The sequence below is a fragment of the Toxorhynchites rutilus genome, chromosome 2, assembly GCF_029784135.1.
Source record: "Toxorhynchites rutilus septentrionalis strain SRP chromosome 2, ASM2978413v1, whole genome shotgun sequence".
NCBI classification, from domain to species: Eukaryota; Metazoa; Arthropoda; class Insecta; order Diptera; family Culicidae; genus Toxorhynchites; species Toxorhynchites rutilus.
This window is the reverse complement of record NC_073745.1, coordinates 125,169,511-125,190,461: the sequence shown is the minus strand read 5'-3', so window position 1 is coordinate 125,190,461 and position 20,951 is coordinate 125,169,511. Positions and strand designations below refer to the sequence as shown.

The 20,951-nt window shown below is 39.6% G+C and overlaps 2 protein-coding genes across 4 annotated transcripts in view; one reads left to right on the top strand and one right to left on the bottom strand.

Annotated features, from left to right (window-relative positions):
* Nucleotides 1–20,951, top strand: part of LOC129767366 (reactive oxygen species modulator 1) — a 327,366-nt gene that overhangs the window by 33,612 nt on the left and 272,803 nt on the right. The window lies entirely within an intron of this gene.
* Nucleotides 13,261–20,951, bottom strand: part of LOC129767363 (mitogen-activated protein kinase p38b-like) — a 36,053-nt gene continuing 28,362 nt past the window's right edge. For 2 of the 3 annotated variants that reach the window (XM_055768147.1, XM_055768150.1), the window contains exons 6-8: nt 13,926–14,080; nt 13,770–13,867; nt 13,261–13,709 (exon numbers count right to left, since the gene is read on the bottom strand). In XM_055768147.1, the coding sequence (XP_055624122.1) occupies nt 13,639–13,709; nt 13,770–13,867; nt 13,926–14,080 (324 nt within the window). In that variant the 3' untranslated portion in view covers nt 13,261–13,638. Of the gene's footprint in view, nt 13,710–13,769; nt 13,868–13,925; nt 14,081–14,181; nt 14,262–20,951 lie in introns of all 3 variants that reach the window. The other variant, XM_055768148.1, reaches the window with a different exon arrangement.

The window sequence follows — 20,951 nt, the reverse complement described above, 5'->3', positions numbered from 1 at the left end:
CCATAGAAATCGTATTGAAGACAACCGTTTGATTGCCCATGATGAGAATCGCGAATTTTATTTACGTACCGAGAGACGTGAGCGTTTTGAGAGAGATAGAACTGAGAACCGAAGACATGTGTCTGATGATAGACTCGATCAACAAGAACGCCGTCAAAGTCATGAAATTCGTTCTCATCTCGAACAACTCAGCAATGGAAAACTACTTCTCAACGATAATATTCTAGCTATTCTATGCTGGAACATGGTCCAAGCTGCTTTGATTGCATACATTGGGGTCCAACTAATGAAGAAAAATGAGAAGAAATCTGAGCTCGGATTAAACAAAATGATGAAATTGTATAGTCCTCGTGGTTTTCTCACTTCCGCTGACTACTAAAACATCGCTTTCGTTGCATGGACCACGGAAAATGACCTATAATTTTCAAGAAAATCAACATAACCATTATTGTATAATGTTACAGAAACTTATTGCTCTGCACAGCGATTCATATGTAACCACAAAAGTAGCTTCCTGCTAGGCAAATAATCAAGGATCAGATACGCAGAGATTTATGATAATACTAACTTATGATCTCACACGCTGTTAGCTTCATGATTGAATATTCTTAGTTTTCATCCTTACAACAGCCAGGAGTAATTAAAGTTTGCTTCTTTCTCATGACCAGCTACATTTAGCTTATGTTTTGTAATCTGTATATACAATTTCATCAAATGATTGAAGAGCAAGTCAAGAAAATGCGTGTGATAATGTTAGAGATAGTAGAGGTATAGGTAATTGAGATTGAATATCATATAAAGATTATATATCCATACATATGCTGTGTACAGTTACATTCTGAATCGTGAAACACAAAAATATGCTGAAGAAAAACGAACTAAACTGCTGTTGACAACTATACCACTTAAAAATTAGAACTAATCACAAAGGGAGTCTGTTAAACTATCATTATTTTGTATCATTCACACAGCTTCTATTTTTCACAGAAGATATGGTTAGAGAGTTTTCTGATCTGTGTGCGTACTGTATGTAATATCAGAGGAAATATATATACACAAATACATATATCATAAACAAAACGTGTTGTGCTTTTACTAACGAAAATTATTCAGACTCTATTACCCTTTTTTGCCATCTCGTAAAGGTTATAAAACCTGCTAATACCCTAGATTGTGTCGTTTTTGAAATTGGGCTAACTCAAAAGTGTCTTGAGTAGACTGTCAATATCATTGTAATTCGTCTCCCATTGATTCCCGCAAACCAGAGGAGAGAATATATGTGGTGTTGGAAATTTCATACATTTACAAAAGTTTTATGTTGCATTGTTTTTCGATATATTTTTCCATTGATCGATCACCACTATGATCCCGTCGCAATTTCACGGCTTTCCAATGATAACATGAAGTTAAAGCAGTAGCAGAGAAAAGGGCTACCGGGCTATCTGAGCTTCAAGCGAGAGAGAATTCGACCAAGCACAGAGGAACACGGAACGAATTGATCACGTTCCTGAAACGGAAGAACCATCATCAGAAGATTCAGGAAATGAAATATGAACGGGCGCTAGAACTGTCTTTTCAATCATGGTAGGAGATCGTGTAGAAGTGGCAATCGTAGCAATATTTATGGCTGCCAGTTTCGGAACCACCCATTATTTCATTCAACAAGGCAGAGGGCATGTCTGTCAGCTCAATTAGCAGAGAATCACACTCATTGATATATTGGAAGAACACTCGATTTTGGATCGAAGTTGTAATGTAAGTAATTCTCGAGAGTGCTTTATGAACAAACAGGTGTCGTGAATACGTATGCCTGGGTGAAGGATTACCCCGGTCATTATTAAAGAGTGATATTGCAGAGCAGATCGGTGCGAAGGGAATAATTCAACCGTTGTGTACTGTAACTGAACCTTTTTGTCCGCTGATTACAATGAGATCTAGCTCAAAGAATCAGAGTCGCTTCGGATGTGGGGCGTTCTAAATCACGACAACTGGTTTTTAGACTAAACTAACCTTAACATCTATTGTTCACATGAATTTTCTTTGTCTCCGGATCCACCCAAGCCACCACACCATGTCTGTTGCTGCTGGTCCCCGATGTCCTGGATGACTCCTTTACATGAACTGCAGACATTCCGGAGAGAAAATATCTGCTGTCACGCAATGTTGTGCTTTATACCGTCACAAGGTGTACGTTCTCTCAAACAACTCCACAATTAGGAGGCGATCTAGCGTAACATCCATACCTTTCACGCTCAAGATCACGAGTTCAATTCTCACTCCCGATATTCTTCCAAAAATGGAAGCAAAAGTGACGAACCAGCCAGAAGTGTTGAAAATCACTATAATACAGAAAAAAAACTCCACAATTATTGGGGGAAGACCGTAGCACAATGAAAACTGTCACGCGGCTTTTCGTTCACTTGCATGAACGTTTTCTGGAGCATTCCCGCAGAATTTCCTTTTTTCTCACTCGAGTACACCGATATTGCATGATACAATCACCGGCGAATTACTTCTGCAAAACTTGTGGTTTATCAACGTGTTGCCTTTCAGACTCTTGAGGACCGAATAGAACCAACCTACGTCATCCTACGTCCTTTTATAATCTCTCTCATTACTATTGATCAGACACAGCGGGAATCGGATCCTTGGTTGTGGTGAATATGGCATGGTAGCTTGGGTGACTGGTGGCTGGCTTGGGCGGCGGTTGGTTGAATTTTTACTATATGATATTCATTGCGTATTGTGATCACTCGTACCTGCCTCACTCCGTTCAACTAACATTGACCGATCAGCTTGATGATGAGCTTCGACCACTGGGACGCATGAATAACAGCATCATGGAAGCCCCTACCGTACAACTCAGTCGAGCCCTGCAGCCTGTGTCAGAATAGCCGTCCCGGTCCTGCTGTTGAGTCTGGGGAAGGGGTCTTCCAACGTGCCATCCTAGGCGAGTATACTTCAATTGGGAACCATTCACGACCTGATCTGCCTTTGGTTTCTAGCGGGGGCGACACAAATGGTATATGGCTGTACTACCAAAACGTACGCGGCCTGAGGACGAAAATTGACGATCTCTTTGTGGCAGTAAGCGATTGCAATTACGACGTCATCATGTTGACCGAAACTGGACTTGACGAAAGTATCAACTCCCTGCAGCTATTTGGTACTGAGTTCAATTTTCGTGGCCGAACATTGGATCTGGTTTTCTGCGCACCCTACATTAACATAGCTATTAGCGAATCCGTATCGCCACTGTTACCGGTGGATCTGCACCATCCACCATTAGAACTGTCGTTATCAGCCACAGGTGGAGTAGTGTCGGCTGCTGAGGATCGTGACGAAGCTGAAAAATCGTTGAATTACTCTAAAATTGATTTCGCTGCATTCAATGAGTTTCTGTGTAGCTACGATTGGAGTGTCCTTGGTCAGGACATTAACAACATGGCGACGCGCTTTTGCGAAATTGTCTGTAGCTGGCTAGTAACGAATACTCCACGAAAAATATCTCAGATATCTCCAGCATGGAGTACTCCATTCCTACGCGTTCTAAGGCGCGACAAAAATTCCTGCCAACGCAAGTTGCGTCGTCGACGAAGTTTTGAAACAAAACACAACTTTCAACTCGCTAGCAATGCATACCGCAGTCTTCACAACTCTCTACAAATCATACGTACTTCGTATTCAGATGAACTTGCGCAGGAATCCAAGAAGTTTCTGGAAGTTTGTAAACTCTAAGCGGAAAACTGCAGATATCCCGTCTAAGGTGTTCTTATGAGATCGAGAGTCGTCCTCTGTTCCTGAAACGTGTGATTTGTTCTCAAAACACTTTGCTTCAGTGTTTGTAGCCGATGCAGCCACCCCGTCCGAAGCCAAATGTGCTGCAGCTAATGTACCGGAGGCTTTAATAGACTTGCGGTCATTCGCTGTTACTCCACTGATGATTGAGAGAAGCGTAAAAAAGTTGAAACGGTCAACAGTTCCTGGCCCAGATGGCATTCCTGCAATAGTTTTCTGTCGCTGTGCTCCAGCTTTGGCTTTGCCACTCTCCCGTATCTACACAGCTTCGCTGGATCAAGGAATCTTCCCAGATGTGTGGAAGCACTCCTATTTGTTTCCCGTCTTCAAAAAAGTAGATAACTGCCACATGATCGATTACCGCGGGATAACCAGCCTTTCTGCCGCATCTGAGCTATTTGAGATGATCGTGAACGATGTTGTCTTCTTCGAAGTGAAGAGCTATAACTCACCAATACAACATGGTTTTATGCCAGGACGCTCGGTTAGCACAAATCTTCTAGAGGTCTCATCGTTTTGTGTCAACCGCCTTGAAGAACGAGCTCAAGTTGATGTTATTTATATCGACATAAAAGCCACTTTCGACCGAATTGACCACCGCATCCTGTTGAGTGAACTATCTCGTCTTGGTGCTTCTGAAGGATTCATCTACTGGCTGAGGTCATACCTTTCTGGAAGGACGCTCCGTTTTAAGCTCCAGTCTCACACTTCATATCCGTTTGCTGTTTGTTCGGGAGCTCCACAAGGCAGCAATCTGCTGTTTGCGATATTTTACAACGACGAGTCGCTTATTCTCGCATCCGGCGGTGTATCGATCTACGCTGCCGATTTGAAGATCTATCTGGCTATCAAAACTCTCGAGGATTGCCTTCGGTTGCAGAGCTTGCTTCACCAGTAAGTATGTCGGTGCCGGCTGAACAAACTTACCATGCTGATGGCTAAGTGTGTGATCATGAGTTTTTATCGAAAAAGACAGCCAATTATATTTGAGTACATGATTGATGATATCATCTTGGAGAGAGTAAGTCAGGTCAACGACTTGGGTGTAGCGCTCGACTCTAAACAAGAATATCTAGGGACTTCCCCGATCCTTACTGCCTGAAGTCACTCTATTGTTCTTTTTTAAGGCCAATTCTTGAAACCGCATCGGTAGTTTGGAAACCTTACCAACATATGTGGAGCATCAGGATTGAACGAATTCAGAAACGCTTCATCCGTAGAGCGCTCAGGCATATACCTTGGCGTGATCCACGGAATCTGCCGCCATATATAGCTAGATGTCGATTACAGAATCTGGATACGCTTGAACGTCGTAGGCGTATTCAACAAGTCACTTTCGTTGCCAAACTAATTTGTGGTGAATTAGATGCACCTAACTAGAGATGGTTAACTTTCGCGCTCCCAGCCGAATCCTACGATCCTCGTATTTGCTGCGATCGTTCCGGCATCGTTCAACGTTTGGTCATCATGAACCGATAACGGGAATGATAAGGACATTTTCATTAGAAGAACATTTATTTGATTTCGGAGAACCGCCAAAACGCTTCAGAAACAGGATCGAGAATTCGAATGTGCTCAATGTAATTTATTTATGTGTTTTTAACTAGTTATAAGTATTTTATTTCATTAAGATGATGTTGTCAGATAAATTTAAACTCAAACAAATAAACAAATTATATGAATGATATTACGAATTTACAATTGTATTTTAGGATAACAAAACAAAGTACAAAGTAACAAAGTACCTCACAAATCGATGTAACTTAAAAAAGGAATACTCCTGTGTTACTCCTGTGGAGTGGGTTCTGAGAAACGCTTTAATCGCTCTCAATCTGTTCGACTCGAATCCAAGTGTGTTCATCCATATTTGTAAAGTAAATACTCTCTATCAGATTAGCAAGGCGGGATGCAGTTACAAATTGTTAGAATGAATCAATAAGAGGCGAACTAAATGCAAAGTTTAAAGCCTCTTCAATACAAACGAGGAAAAAAGAATGCATCAAATGAAGGAATGAAAATTATTACTTGCTGTAATTTGAATACCAGTTTTACGTGTTGCATGTGAAACAGCAGTGTTTGTCGATTGACCGTTCCACTGAATAATTCGCATTCGTTTAATCAAATATGATCGTACAGAAATAATTTTCCCCCAGTGACATTCTTTTGCTTTTACATCATGACACAAAAGAGAACGAGACAACTCTGTTTCGGTTCGCACTTCATGATACACGAGCAAGCAAACCATAACCGTCATGATCGGTTTTATCGTTTTCGTTGGTTCGTGGATGGGCACTGAACCTACCACGTATCGATTTGAACTTCTTCTCCTGGCCGATCTGAGTATTCAGATCACCGATGACGATTCATCGGTGCTACCTGGATGGGAGATGTGGACGTCGATGATTCTGATGTTGAAGAATGCCACGGGAGCACCTCCTGCAGCGCTACGAGGTTCAAATTCGGGTTCCCAATATTCTCGAAAGAATTCGGGTACTCGCAAAAAAAGTCGAAACACTCGTAGTTCCATGTCCCGAATTCCCAATCTCTAATCCGTGTTCTTTGCTTGAGTCTAGTCCGATTGTCTCGAATTTCTTTGTGAATTTTCCTGTGCGTTTCATTTTTCCGGATGGCTTGCAGGGCCAATCCCCTTATTCGCCGGAGAACCATCGTGCACAGCTTTGTTTAGAATCTCACGCTAGCACGAGGATATTGATCAACCGCCACTAACATGGGGAGCTATTTTGAGCCACACCTCTATGGTGAACAGACACTGTACAAAAATATGTTTTTGCCAAAAATCGACACTCTGGGACTTAGTTTTTTTCGGAATACGAGTCGAAACGTATGGTTCTGAGTGCCTATAAAAACAGTTATCTCGATTTTTCATTCGGAACTTATTGCGAAATGTTGATTTTCACGATAATATACCCTATGCAAAATATTAGCTCATTCGAACTTCATTTATTAGTGTTGCAGACGTTAAAATTTGAGTTTTTGACACTAATAAATGAAGTTCGAATGAGCTCATATTTAGAATAGGGTATATTATCGTGCAAATGAACATTTCGCAACAAGTTCCGAATGAAAAATCGAGATAACTATTTTTTTTGGTACCCAAAACCATACGTTTCGTCTCGTATTCTAAAAAAAACTAAGTCCCAGAGTGGAAATTCTCGGCAAAAATTTTTTTGCCGAAAATCCTGAAACGTGTGATTTGTTCTCAAAACACTTTGCTTCAGTGTTTGTAGCCGATGCAGCCACCCCGTCCGAAGCCAAATGTGCTGCAGCTAATGTACCGGAGGCTTTAATAGACTTGCGGTCATTCGCTGTTACTCCACAGATGATTGAGAGAAGCGTAAAAAAGTTGAAACGGTCAACAGTTCCTGGCCCAGATGGCATTCCTGCAATAGTTTTCTGTCGCTGTGCTCCAGCTTTGGCTTTGCCACTCTCCCGTATCTACACAGCTTCGCTGGATCAAGGGATCTTCCCAGATGTGTGGAAGCACTCCTATTTGTTTCCCGTCTTCAAAAAAGTAGATAAGTGCCACATGATCGATTACCGCGGGATAACCAGCCTTTCTGCCGCATCTGAGCTATTTGAGATGATCGTGAACGATGTTGTCTTCTTCGAAGTGAAGAGCTATAACTCACCAATACAACATGGTTTTATGCCAGGACGCTCGGTTAGCACAAATCTTCTAGAGGTCTCATCGTTTTGTGTCAACCGCCTTGAAGAACGAGCTCAAGTTGATGTTATTTATATCGACATAAAAGCCACTTTCGACCGAATTGACCACCGCATCCTGTTGAGTGAACTATCTCGTCTTGGTGTTTCTGAAGGATTCATCTACTGGCTGAGGTCATACCTTTCTGGAAGGACGCTCCGTTTTAAGCTCCAGTCTCACACTTCATATCCGTTTGCTGTTTGTTCGGGAGCTCCACAAGGCAGCAATCTGCTGTTTGCGATATTTTACAACGACGAGTCGCTTATTCTCGCATCCGGCGGTGTATCGATCTACGCTGCCGATTTGAAGATCTATCTGGCTATCAAAACTCTCGAGGATTGCCTTCGGTTGCAGAGCTTGCTTCACCAGTAAGTATGTCGGTGCCGGCTGAACAAACTTACCATGCTGATGGCTAAGTGTGTGATCATGAGTTTTTATCGAAAAAGACAGCCAATTATATTTGAGTACATGATTGATGATATCATCTTGGAGAGAGTAAGTCAGGTCAACGACTTGGGTGTAGCGCTCGACTCTAAACTCACCTTCGACGCACACCTCTCTGCGCTGATCACTGAAGCTAATCGTCAGCTTGGGTTCATTTCAAGAATATCTAGGGACTTCACCGATCCTTACTGCCTGAAGACACTCTATTGTTCTTTTTTAAGACCAATTCTTGAAACCGCATCGGTAGTTTGGAACCCTTACCAACATATGTGGAGCATCAGGATTGAACGAATTCAGAAACGCTTCATCCGTAGAGCGCTCAGGCATATACCTTGGCGTGATCCACGGAATCTGCCGCCATATATAGCTAGATGTCGATTACAGAATCTGGATACGCTTGAACGTCGTAGGCGTATTCAACAAGTCACTTTCGTTGCCAAACTAATTTGTGGTGAATTAGATGCACCTAACTAGAGATGGTTAACTTTCGCGCTCCCAGCCGAATCCTTCTTCTTCTTATATGGCACTAACGTTCCTAGAGGAACTCCGCCGTCTCAACGTAGTATTACTTGCGTCATTTTCATTAGTACTTAGTTGAGATTTTTATGCCAAATAACACGCCATGAATGCATTCTGAGTGACAAGCTCTAGAATACGCGTGACCACAGTGCAAGTCAGAGGAAATTTCTTTGAAGAAAAATTTCCCCGACCAGAACGGGAATCGAACCCAAACCCCCGGCATGTTAGGTTTGACGCTAAACACTCGGCCACGGGAGCACACAACAGTCGAATCCTACGATCCTCGTATTTGCTGCGATCGTTCCGGCATCGTTCAACGTTTGGTCATCATGAACCGATAACGGGAATGATAAGGACATTTTCATTAGAAGAACATTTTTTTAATTTCGGAGAACCGCCAAAACGCTTCAGAAACAGGATCGAGAATTCGAATGTGCTCAATGTAATTTATTAATGTGTTTTTAACTAGTTATAAGTATTTTATTTCATTAAGATGATGTTGTCAGATGAATTTAAACTCAAACAAATCAACAAATTATATGAATGATATTACGAATTTACAATTGTATTTTAGGATAACAAAACAAAGTACAAAGTAACAAAGTACCTCACAAATCGATGTAACTTAAAAAAGAATCAAAGTTACTCCTGTGGAGTGGGTTCTGAGAAACGCTTTAATCGCTCTCAATCTGTTCGACTCGAATCCAAGTGTGTTCATCCATATTTGTAAAGTAAATACTCTCTATCAGATTAGTAAGGCGGGATGCAGTTACAAATTGTTAGAATGAATCAATAAGAGGCGAACTAAATGCAAAGATTAAAGCCTCTTCAATACAAACGAGGAAAAAAGAATGCATCAAATGAAGGAATGAAAATTATAACTTGCTGTAATTTGAATACCAGTTTTACGTGTTGCATGTGAAACAGCAGTGTTTGTCGATTGACCGTTCCACTGAATAATTCGCATTCGTTTAATCAAATATGATCGTACAGAAATAATTTTCCCCCAGTGACATTCTTTTGCTTTTACATCATGACACAACAGAGAACGAGACAACTCTGTTTCGGTTCGCACTTCATGATACACGAGCAAGCAAACCATAACCGTCATGATCGGTTTTATCGTTTTCGTTGGTTCGTGGATGGGCACTGAACCTACCACGTATCGATTTGAACTTCTTCTCCTGGCCGATCTGAGTATTCAGATCACCGATGACGATTCATCGGTGCTACCTGGATGGGAGATGTGGACGTCGATGATTCTGATGTTGAAGAATGCCACGGGAGCACCTCCTGCAGCGCTACGAGGTTCAAATTCGGGTTCCCAATATTCTCGAAAGAATTCGGGTACTCGCAAAAAAAGTCGAAACACTCGTAGTTCCATGTCCCGAATTCCCAATCTCTAATCCGTGTTCTTTGCTTGAGTCTAGTCCGATTGTCTCGAATTTCTTTGTGAATTTTCCTGTGCGTTTCATTTTTCCGGATGGCTTGCAGGGCCAATCCCCTTATTCGCCGGAGAACCATCGTGCACAGCTTTGTTTAGAATCTCACGCTAGCACGAGGATATTGATCAACCGCCACTAACATGGGGAGCTATTTTGAGCCACACCTCTATGGTGAACAGACACTGTACAAAAATATGTTTTTGCCAAAAATCGACACTCTGGGACTTAGTTTTTTTCGGAATACGAGTCGAAACGTATGGTTCTGAGTGCCTATAAAAACAGTTATCTCGATTTTTCATTCGGAACTTATTGCGAAATGTTGATTTTCACGATAATATACCCTATGCAAAATATTAGCTCATTCGAACTTCATTTATTAGTGTTGCAGACGTTAAAATTTGAGTTTTTGACACTAATAAATGAAGTTCGAATGAGCTCATATTTAGAATAGGGTATATTATCGTGCAAATGAACATTTCGCAACAAGTTCCGAATGAAAAATCGAGATAACTATTTTTATTGGTACCCAAAACCATACGTTTCGTCTCGTATTCTAAAAAAACTAAGTCCCAGAGTGGCAATTCTCGGCAAAAATTTTTTTTTCGGGAGGACACTAGATTTCGACATTTCATGCAATTTTAAGACATTTGGCATCAAAATTGTTTTTTCGAAAACCCCGATTTCCTTTACTCCCCCTTTGGGTGATTTTTCGATTTTCAAAAATCTGGAACTTTGACCGCTTTGCGCCACTCTCCCTTAAGTCCGATTGATATTTGGCATAGAGTGTTTTTTCGAGGTGGTGAACATTTTTTATGAGATAACTTTTTGAAATTAGAGATGGCCATTTTCATTGGCACTCTAATGGACATTCACTGGGTGGTAGCGAAGTCAATAAATTTAATTATATGAGAAATATTTTTATTTATTCGTCTCCAACGTCAATGTCACTAATTTTTTTTGATCATGTTGAAATCGAAGTAAACTGTCTGAGGCTTTTGGGAGCGTTTGAGATGTAATTTTGCTAAGAGACATAGAAAAACTACTTAGATATTCGAAAAGTTAATTAAATTGACAGCGCTTGGTGTAAATTAGGATCGTCGTTGCAAGTCTGACGTAACAAGGCATCATGTTCATTTATCATTTATCGTGAACTTCCAAAATATGTGAAAAATATGTTAAACGATCTATGTATCTTACATTTCCCTCTGAAGGGCATCTCCCAAGTGTACTTACAGATATTCAGTTTTAGTTTTGATGTATACATGATATAAAGTGACCAGATGGTCAGAGGTCTAACGTGGGACACAAAAAACAAAACGTTATGTATATACGTTATGTGAACATAAACCATAGTTTAGCGAGTCTAAACTGATCAGTATTATTTCTTTCTGAGTATCGGTTTTGAGTATAGATTTTGTTTACGCCCGAAAATCACTCGCTCAATCAGAGCATTTACGCCTAGCAAGCACAATTAAAATTCTACAATTTTCTTCAAATTACCGAATGGAATGCTCGAAAATTCCAATTCATTTTTCATCGATTTTAGTGTTAACGTAGGCATTAAAAAAATGGACTAATCTCGGATGGCGATGAAAGATAATTAATAGGAACAAATTTTCTTCAAATCTCACGTTTATTAAGTGAACAACAAAAATGATTCAAGGCTGTTGATTCGCAGCAGCAGCACTGTCAAGCAACTTGATGATTTTTCCATACTGCAAGCTCCACCCCACAGCGAAGGAGTTGGACATCGTGAGGCACTTTGTGTCCGCCATATATAGCCGATCTGGTATTTACATTATCATCTCTTTGCCGCTCCTTAAGCCGGGAGATCGAAGCAACCGACCAAACGGTGGAGAAGAATCTGGACCGAGACCGGCCGTATCTGAGAAGCAGGAGGAGTAGCTTGAGGTGCTGGTGAAAAACTTCATTCCGGCGAAAGAAGTGAAAAACTTCTTTTCACACTCATTATGACAGACGAGACGTACTTGATGCTAGAATTCAACGAATGGCAGGGGACCGAGTACTTTACGTTCCCCAGATAAGCGATGACCTCGAATATACCATTCACATCATGTTCTCGAAGAAGGTCCTTCTCTGACAGGCGTGAAGGGAATGTCCAAGCCGCTCTTCTTTTGAGTTATATGGTGAACGGGGAACGAGTACGAAGAGCTTGCCGAAACTTGCGAAGGTGATGTGGTCTTTATGCCGAAACGGGGATCAGCCCATTATGCCAAAAGATCACTGGAGGATGAATCGGTGGGAGATAAACATTATCGCGAAGACCACTAACCTTCTCAACATTCCCCAGCTGCGCCCGATATAAAACTTTTGGGCGAATGGCCAAAATAGAGAGACAGACGACCACCAAAGCCACGAAAAGGTAAAATAACATGCCAATATACATCTATTCATCGGCCATGGTTCAGGTTCCGGCCAACTTCCGTAAGACCGCCCAGCGCATCATTTACGATATTTCATCAAACAACTCTGCCTCTTCCTGTCGAGTATACACTAGTTCTTCCGGCTTATTTAAAACGTTAAGCCCTGACCGAGCTAGGGGACCAAAAATGAACTTTTTGTCTAACTCACGTTGGTTCCTGCGGATCGATAGGGGACCTTTATATAAATCATTTTCCAATTTTGTTGCTGTCGCTTCCAGTTGACACTCTCTAAACAAACATCGCACAATGTCGGTGCGATGAAAGCAGCGCTCTTGAACAGTCTGCAAAATAAAAGTTTTTTTTGAAGTTCATCCATTTAAAAAAATCAACATGATCAAATTGTGATATTGAAATATAGTAAACGTTCACTAACTGGGCGAAAAGGGAAGACCAGTTATCGAAATTCACCTTTTAACTGGTCCGGCATGTTAAACGTCAAATAAAATCGAGGGGAACTTCATTGAATTGTTTGATTCGCGTTGATCATGAAATTGGATAAACAGAAGGATTCCAAGGGACGTTTCGCATTAAGTGCGACAACAGATATGGAATATAATTTGCGGAAATTGTTTTTCTGTAATTTAATCAATGTTTTTGTCATGCGAAAATAATGTCAATTTTCATATCATTTCAAATTACATTCGAATGCCCCTCACAGCAAATCTTCCATTTGAATATGGCGTCGATTGTTTACGAAATTCTGCTTTTTAACTGGTCCAAGGACCAGTTATCGTTCGCCTAGTTAAACAGCAGACCAGTTAAACCAGGACCAGTTAGCGAACGATGATATTGATATCGCGGGACATTTTCGTTTCTTTTGCCAAATGCGGGACGTTTCGCGGGACGGAATCTTACTGGTCAGTTTAACATAATACCTGTGGTCATGTGAGCCTTTAGAATACTTTTTATTCACAATTTTAGTATAAACTTAACAACCAAACATTTTTTTGTTATTTTTTCAAAGCTACACAATATCTTCTGATGCGTTTTTTAAATAATTCCCTGCCTGTTGGACATTGAGCTCATTGCCCTCAAGACACATCACATTTTTGTTTTGTTTTCAATAATGACGTCGAGTCTTTATAGCTTTAACGTAAATGGTGAATACTACGATTGAAAGATTACAGTTGGTTCGATTACTTAGTTCGTTACTTTTAAAGACTGATTTGCGCCTTCCACTGTACAAGAATACTCCTAACAGAAAAAAAGCTATTTTGAAAATGGCTATGTCTCGTTTGTATGTTTATTTCAGCTTCCCAAGCGCCTATTGTGCCTCTCCACCGATGTGTGCATGTTGTTGAGGGACAAAGTTGAGAACTTCTTGAAAAACAAGCTCTGAAAAGAAGAGAAAATTTTAACGAACTGCACAACACTAGGACTGTTCAATATACATACCCTTCCATTTTTCCACTGGAAGATCCATATCCTCAAAGCTTTGATCATACAACGAAGATGTAGGTTCGTCAGTAGGATCGGCATATTTTTCCAAATATCTAAAAAATATGTTTCGGTTATGCAAAGGTGAACAGACACATCTATACTCTAACTCACGGGTGTGCTAGAGCCTGCTCGGCGGTGATCCGGCTGTCAGCGTCCAATTCCAGCATCTTCTCCAGTAAATCCACCGCCAACGGATTAGCCCCGCGGAATACCTCGCTGAAGTTGCGTTTCTCCGTCTTCGGCAACGATCGGATGTAGTGCCTAGCCTGTCAACGAAAGGGTTCATGAAAGAATGCAGTTTGTTTGTGATTTAGCGTGTATGCACGTATTATAGGATGAGTAGCACTGCTTAAGCTTACGCACGTACCTCTTCACTTGTTATCTTTTGCATCTGCTCATCGCTAGGTATTCCACAAAAGAACATGATGCGGTCGAGATGATTTATATCTACGTTTGATTAGTGGGAGATGGCAAAATTGTACAACAATAATAGAGCCAGCGGATAAGGTGCATCAGAATCAGGCAGCATGTACATAACTTGAGTTAAGGTATTTCACGGTATAATTATTTCGCGGGGAAAATAATTTTGAATTGTCAGGGTGAAATTATACAGCCAAAATAGGGAAGAGAGCAGTAGGAGGAAAAGCAAGTTTTAACACCTCCACATTAATGCTGTCCATCAAAAAGCAGTATTACCTGAGGAATTTGTATACGACTGGCTTCAAAAACTTTCAGAGTACAAAATGGACGTCTTGCGAGATTTTTTGAAACGAATATTTGACGATAGCGACAAAAACCAAATGTCAGATCATTAATCATTTGTTGGCGTTCGACGTGATGTTGTCCATGAAAGAGTAAATTTCCAGGCAATGAATATTTTTCCGTCGCAATGTTAAATGAGATTGAGTGCTTATCAGAGCGACGCTAACACGCATTAGGTGTGTGTGTATAGCATATTTTCGAGAGCGCAGATTTTGCCGCAAAATTGTACTTACAATTGCGCCCGACCAATATAAAGTTATTGATGTCATTACATCACACTTTATCGTAAAATTGATAACATTTTTTTGGAAATAGTTGACCAAGTGGTTTCTGAACATACTTGAAAGCATTACTAAGAACGAAACTGAAACAGGAAATTGTAAGAAACCTGACTCCGCTTGTGAATGACGGATCTTAATAGTAGCATGTCCGAATAAGAACCTGAAATTATTGAGAACCAGAGCAGTGGGCCCAAAAAAGGAGGATGGTTGTAATAGATGTTATCCATGCTTATTAATAATAATAATGAAGGTCCCGCTTCATTCTCCTACATAGGTTTCAGTTGGTCGATTATCTAGGTGATAATTAAATAATACATAACCAGTTTTACAGAAGAAAACGAACTGATTTAATCTACAGATATGAAATCCCATCTTTGTGATACCAGTGTTTCACTAAGCTTCATCTATTCAATCGTTTCATTGGACATGCTTGAAGAGTAAACAGTAATTCCTTCAGTTCAGCCAATTCACAAGAAGAAACACGTGCTGTTCCGTCAAGCCATCCCACATCATCTTCTGAGTTCACTGTAACTTGACTGCCAAATTTGTCTGACAACCTGTTCTAATCTTCAGATTAACCATACATTTGACCCGTTGAATGAATTTCAGGTTGTAGCCTTTCCGTTCATTATGACGGTTGTCTGCTTGATCCTTCAGAAAAAGCTCTTTACACGACAACATTTGCTCTCACGATCTTCAACCAAACGTCAATCATAACTGAGCTTCTTTTTACCAAGATTTGCAAACTCAATTCCACAATAAGAACAAACTCTACTATGTTCCAATCGTTATCACAATTCAGATTTCTCATAGCTACATTCTATTTTCTTTCTTTCTTTCTTTCAATTTCTATAAACATATAAGAAATCCTTCATTATCATTGAGACGAAGATGGCAGTTCATTCTTCCATATATGCACAACTATATGAACTTCCATATACACACAACTCGTAAAAATTCGTTAAAAACTACTTCGTTAATCACAATCTCACTATCCAAATTACATTTTTGACATGTGAAATACATTGCCGTTTAAAATCCGCTAATGTGGTTGCCCTTTTAATGTGCCTAGGCATCGAATTGAAATGAGTAACACCTTTGGAAAACTGGGAGTTCTGTGACACTCTACTTAAGAAGTTTGGTGTTCATACCTCGTCAGCATTTCTAGTATTATATCGATGAATATCACTTCCTCTTTCAATTCGATCACACAAATATCGAGGCAGGAATCCTTTTAAAATTTTGAAAACAAACACCATGGTCAAATATACAGTTCTTTGCCTCTCAGATAGCCATTCTTAAACGGCACATGATACCGTATTTTTTGCAATTTTGTTGATGACATTATCTATGTGAGACTTAAAAAGCAGTTTGTCATCTATAGTAACACCAAGATACTTTATCTCTCTAACGCGATCAAGTGTCTCACTATTTATCTTTACAAAACAACGGTGTTATAATAGGCCGTATGAATAAAAACAAAATTCACCTTTACTTTACTTCATTCGAGCAGTCGAGCAGTGAGATTAAGTTTTTACTACGTTTGGTATGAATAAAAGAAACAACAAAGTGTTTACTTTTCGAAAATGGATGTTTAGCTGATTTCGTATGAATAAAACAGCATTCATCAAGTATTTACTTCGTTATTATCAAGTATGCTCATGAGCATACTTTGGATCTGAAAACACATTCATTCGTTCTGATGTCATATCCGATTTATGTTTAATGCTGCTATCTTGCGCTTAAAGTTAAACAAATTAACGATCCGCATTGATGTCATTGAGCTTCGTTTACTAGTTTAGGGGAGCGTAAAAAAAATTGATTGATTTTCAGGCGGGATGAACACGTTTTTAAAATTTAAATTATGAATGAAAAATAACCTTTCCGTACCAATTTGGCATTCTGTTTAAATGAAAAACACTTTTGTTTGCAGGTGGTGAAAAAATCTGGTACGAATATTGTTTTTGAAGACAACTTTATGTTATAATTAAAAGTTTCAGTAATGATGTTGGAAATGTATAGACAAAGGGTTAAATAAAAGTCGGAAAAAAGTGTTTTAAGTGATTAAATAACACGATGTGAACATTTTCATTCAAATTTTAACAATTGAAAACTGGCTTCGTGTCTTCTAATATGATAGGTATTACACTAACGAGATAGGTACCCAAACTATGGTCCCTAATTGAAAGTCGCCCCAGACGTCAACACTATTCCTTTTTCATCGCGAATTCTCGCTTTGTCAAAAAAAAAACCTTTTGAAACGAAACCTAAACAATCAGTTGATAGATGTTTGACAAAGTAAAAACTATGTTCGAATTCGAAAATCAAATTAGTAAAGTAAACTTTTATTCATACGGATTCAAGTAAATACTAGGAAAGTTTACTTTACTTGGAAACGGGCAGAATAAGTAAATACTTTTTTTTATTCATCTCTCGAAGAAAATACCATGTACTTGGTTTTTCCAACATTTAATTTTAACTGCTTATAGTTCAACCAAATACTGAGAGAAAGCATATCTCTATTTAAGTGCAATGCTGCGGATTCCAATTCTCTAGCAGCTACGAACAGAACTGTATCGTCAGCAAATAAATTTATGTCGCAAAAACGTAAGATGATGATGATGTTGGATTAAAGAGGCTTTAAACTTTTCAGTTCATTCGCCTCTAAAAAACGTAAGACTCGTTTCATGTCATTTATATACATTATGAATAAGATATGCCCTAACACGCTACCTTATGGAACACCAAACGTACTAGCTATTGGTTCAGAAACAGAATTAGCAAAAACAGTCCTCTGCATTCGATTACTCAAATAACTTTCGAACCATTTGAATGGAAAACCCTCCAAACCAAAGCGCCGTAGAGTTTGTAACATGGGCCTGGAAATAGTTTCAAAGGCGCGCTTCAGATCCAAGAATACTGCAATGACCGCTTCTTTGTTCTCGATGTATTCCTTCCATAGTGGAGGTGATCTGGCGTAGTGGTAACATCCATGCCTCTCACGCTTAAGCTCACGAGTTCAATTCTCACTCCCGACATTCTTCCAAAAATGGAAGTAAAAGTGACGAACCAGCCAAATGAGTTGAAAATCAATATAATACAGATAAAAAAAAAATATTCCCTCCATGGTGGTACTATCAAATTCAAAGCGGTTTCACAGGAATGTGATTCCCGATATCCCGATTACTCTGGTGCTAGTATTGAGTTATTATTCAAATGATTCACCAGCTGGCCTTTAACGACTAATTCTAGTAGTTTTTCTATGGTGTGCAACATATTGATAGGACAAAACTCTTCGGATTTAATCGTCCAGACAATTTTTTGTATTGGAACCACCAACGATTCATGTCATCGGACTATCCAGCAGGGAAGGTCCGATGACATGAAAGCAATCTTGAACAACTTTTGCGTTGACGTCATCAATACCAGCCGACTTTTCTCGTGTAAAACAAATTATGTGTAGGTCTGCAAAAGTTAATCGGTGAAAAAATCCAGTTTACATCCACTGGCCGTCGGCTGTATTATTTCGTCAGGTTCACTTACCAAATCAATACTTTCATTGATAAGTGAAACACTGTTAACGAAATATGAATTAAACTTTTTGGCAATTAGGTTTTCTGATGTTATCACTGAATTTCCGAAGGTCAACTGTTTTTAGCTTTTACTAAGCGTTTCAAAATTTTCCACAACTGTTTGCTATTATTTTTGTTCTGATCAATCTTTCTCTGGATATATTCTGTTCTGGCGATCTCGAATAAACATTGCGAGCAATTGTATAATAACGCCAATCGGTAGCTCTATTAGTTCTACGAAACTTTTTGTAACATCTATCCCTCGTACGTTTTTTTCGCACTAAGTCCAGAGTAGGGGAAAAGCGGTTAAAATGAATACCCTAAGGAATATGCCCATTTACTTCGCCTACATACTGCTACAATTTCCGTTCTTCGAAGAAAATTATAGCTTAACTAACTGTTGTTCATGATATCAAACGGTTTTTATTATAAAAAATAAAAATAGTACATTTTTCATTAAAGAAAATAAGATGTAAAATCGAGCTTTTTTTTTATCGTGCGGTTAAAATGATCACATGGTGGTGGTAAAATGAACGATTACACATAACATGCAAAATGGGATAGATTTATGCGTTGTTCCTTATCTAAATTTGTTTAAATCATTATTGAAATAGTAGGTACATGTATGAATCTAGCTGAGCTTATTCACCTAGAGTAGTAATTAGAATTTACTCATACGTGCGAATAAGTAGTAAGAAACACATAACGCTTCACATATTGAGGTTTGTTTTTGATCGAGGTGGCATATTTTGCAGGGTCAAAGCCACAAAAGGAACCCCTTGAAAAGCAACATTCGATGAGGTAGATTAGCTTTGGAAAACATGACATTGTTAGTCGTTATCAAGTGGTGGCTCATTTTGCCCCAAACAACAAAGTAATATCGAATGCGAATTAATCACTGAAACCAAACAAAATATCTCTTTACCTCTCATTGAATATGTGTACAGTTGTCCAAACTGATGATTTGTCGAAGATATCAGGTCGAATAAATTAAATTTCACGGGAAATTCCTTAAATACGATGCGCACAAAATTACATCAAAATGACTACCGTGATTTCTGTTTTATTTATTATTTTTTACATTTGACATTTTCATGTATAACAGGGTGTCTTAAACAGCTTCAAATGTTCTAAGAGTAGGATAATGAAGAAGTACCAATTTGTTTATAGTTAAAGTATCGAAGTTTGAGCACTGGTTCATTTTACCTACTCTGTTCATTTTAACCTCATTTACCCTATACCAAAAGTTCGTGTTTACAGTCTCGACCAAGCGCCACAACTACCAACACACGCAACCGGATCATCGCTGATCACAATTCCTTCGTTACACTCACTACATTCATCCATTGGCCTAGGCGCTTTATATCTAGCGAAATACAAACGCAATAGCGGATCTGTGATATCTAAATTCTACAAGCAGCAGCTTGTGGTTTAGCGGATAATGCTGGAAATAAATATCAGTTGAGGTAGCAACTTTTACTTATCTTTTGCAGAATCAATTACGCTTTCTTCTGGTTACGACTTATCACAAATTTAAACGGGATTTCACACACAACTATGTATTTTTTTTATAGACAAAAAACACAACGAACTGCAATCTTCGCCATTGTACACAATAGGAAACAAAGTAATGGCTAAACCCCTAAGCCAAGGTGTGATGCGACCCGTGCCGAGGGTTGAATGGGGGGGGGGGGGTCTAAACCCTGTCGTTAACGGAGCCTGTGGAGCACCAGGGCACCCTTGGTCGCAGTTGGGATCCCTGCAAAGGATGCTTGGCTGCAAGCACTGAGTCGGCAAATGGGTCAACAAAACGCCCCCGATGATCGGAGCTACCCAGTAGCGACGAAAAACCGATTCATAAAAAATCGAAGCAAAATCTCTGCCCCCGTAAAAGAGTGGAGCTGAATGAGCAGAAAAAAGATGCACATAACACGTTTCAAAACAACACCACAAAAACCACTATCAAATCTGGATTCTCCTTCAAAGAAGCCTTGAAGCAGATCCAAGTTGGAATTCTCCCGGAGAACTATCCCAACACTGAACTGACTACAGCTCAGCTAGATTCCATTCAGAATGCTCTACTCACTGCAATAGAGCAAAAAAGAAATGAACCGGTGAAACCCAAGTTTTTCAACTGCTGCCATAAGTCGGGTTATCTAATCCTTTCTTGTAAAGACCATCAAACTTCGGAATGGTTGAAGAAAGTGGTTTTCATGATAAACCTAGAAGAGAACATAAAACTGGTTGCTCTAGACGCAAAAAAATATTCCGCGTTCGGAAAGTCTTCATGCCTTTTTTCCACAAAGTGCAAAAACCTGTGCAACATACAGCGACGAGAGACTCAAAAGCCTCATAGAGAGCTAAAACGAAAATACCTCCACCGATAAATGCCCTATACTCAAGAGATCCAATCCCAATGAAATCCACTCGGATTGGACGCTAACAGTCGACGAAGGTTCAATGCGTCAACGTGTTAGCAACAACTTCAAAATAAAATTCCGATTCGTTGAAACTATGCTGAA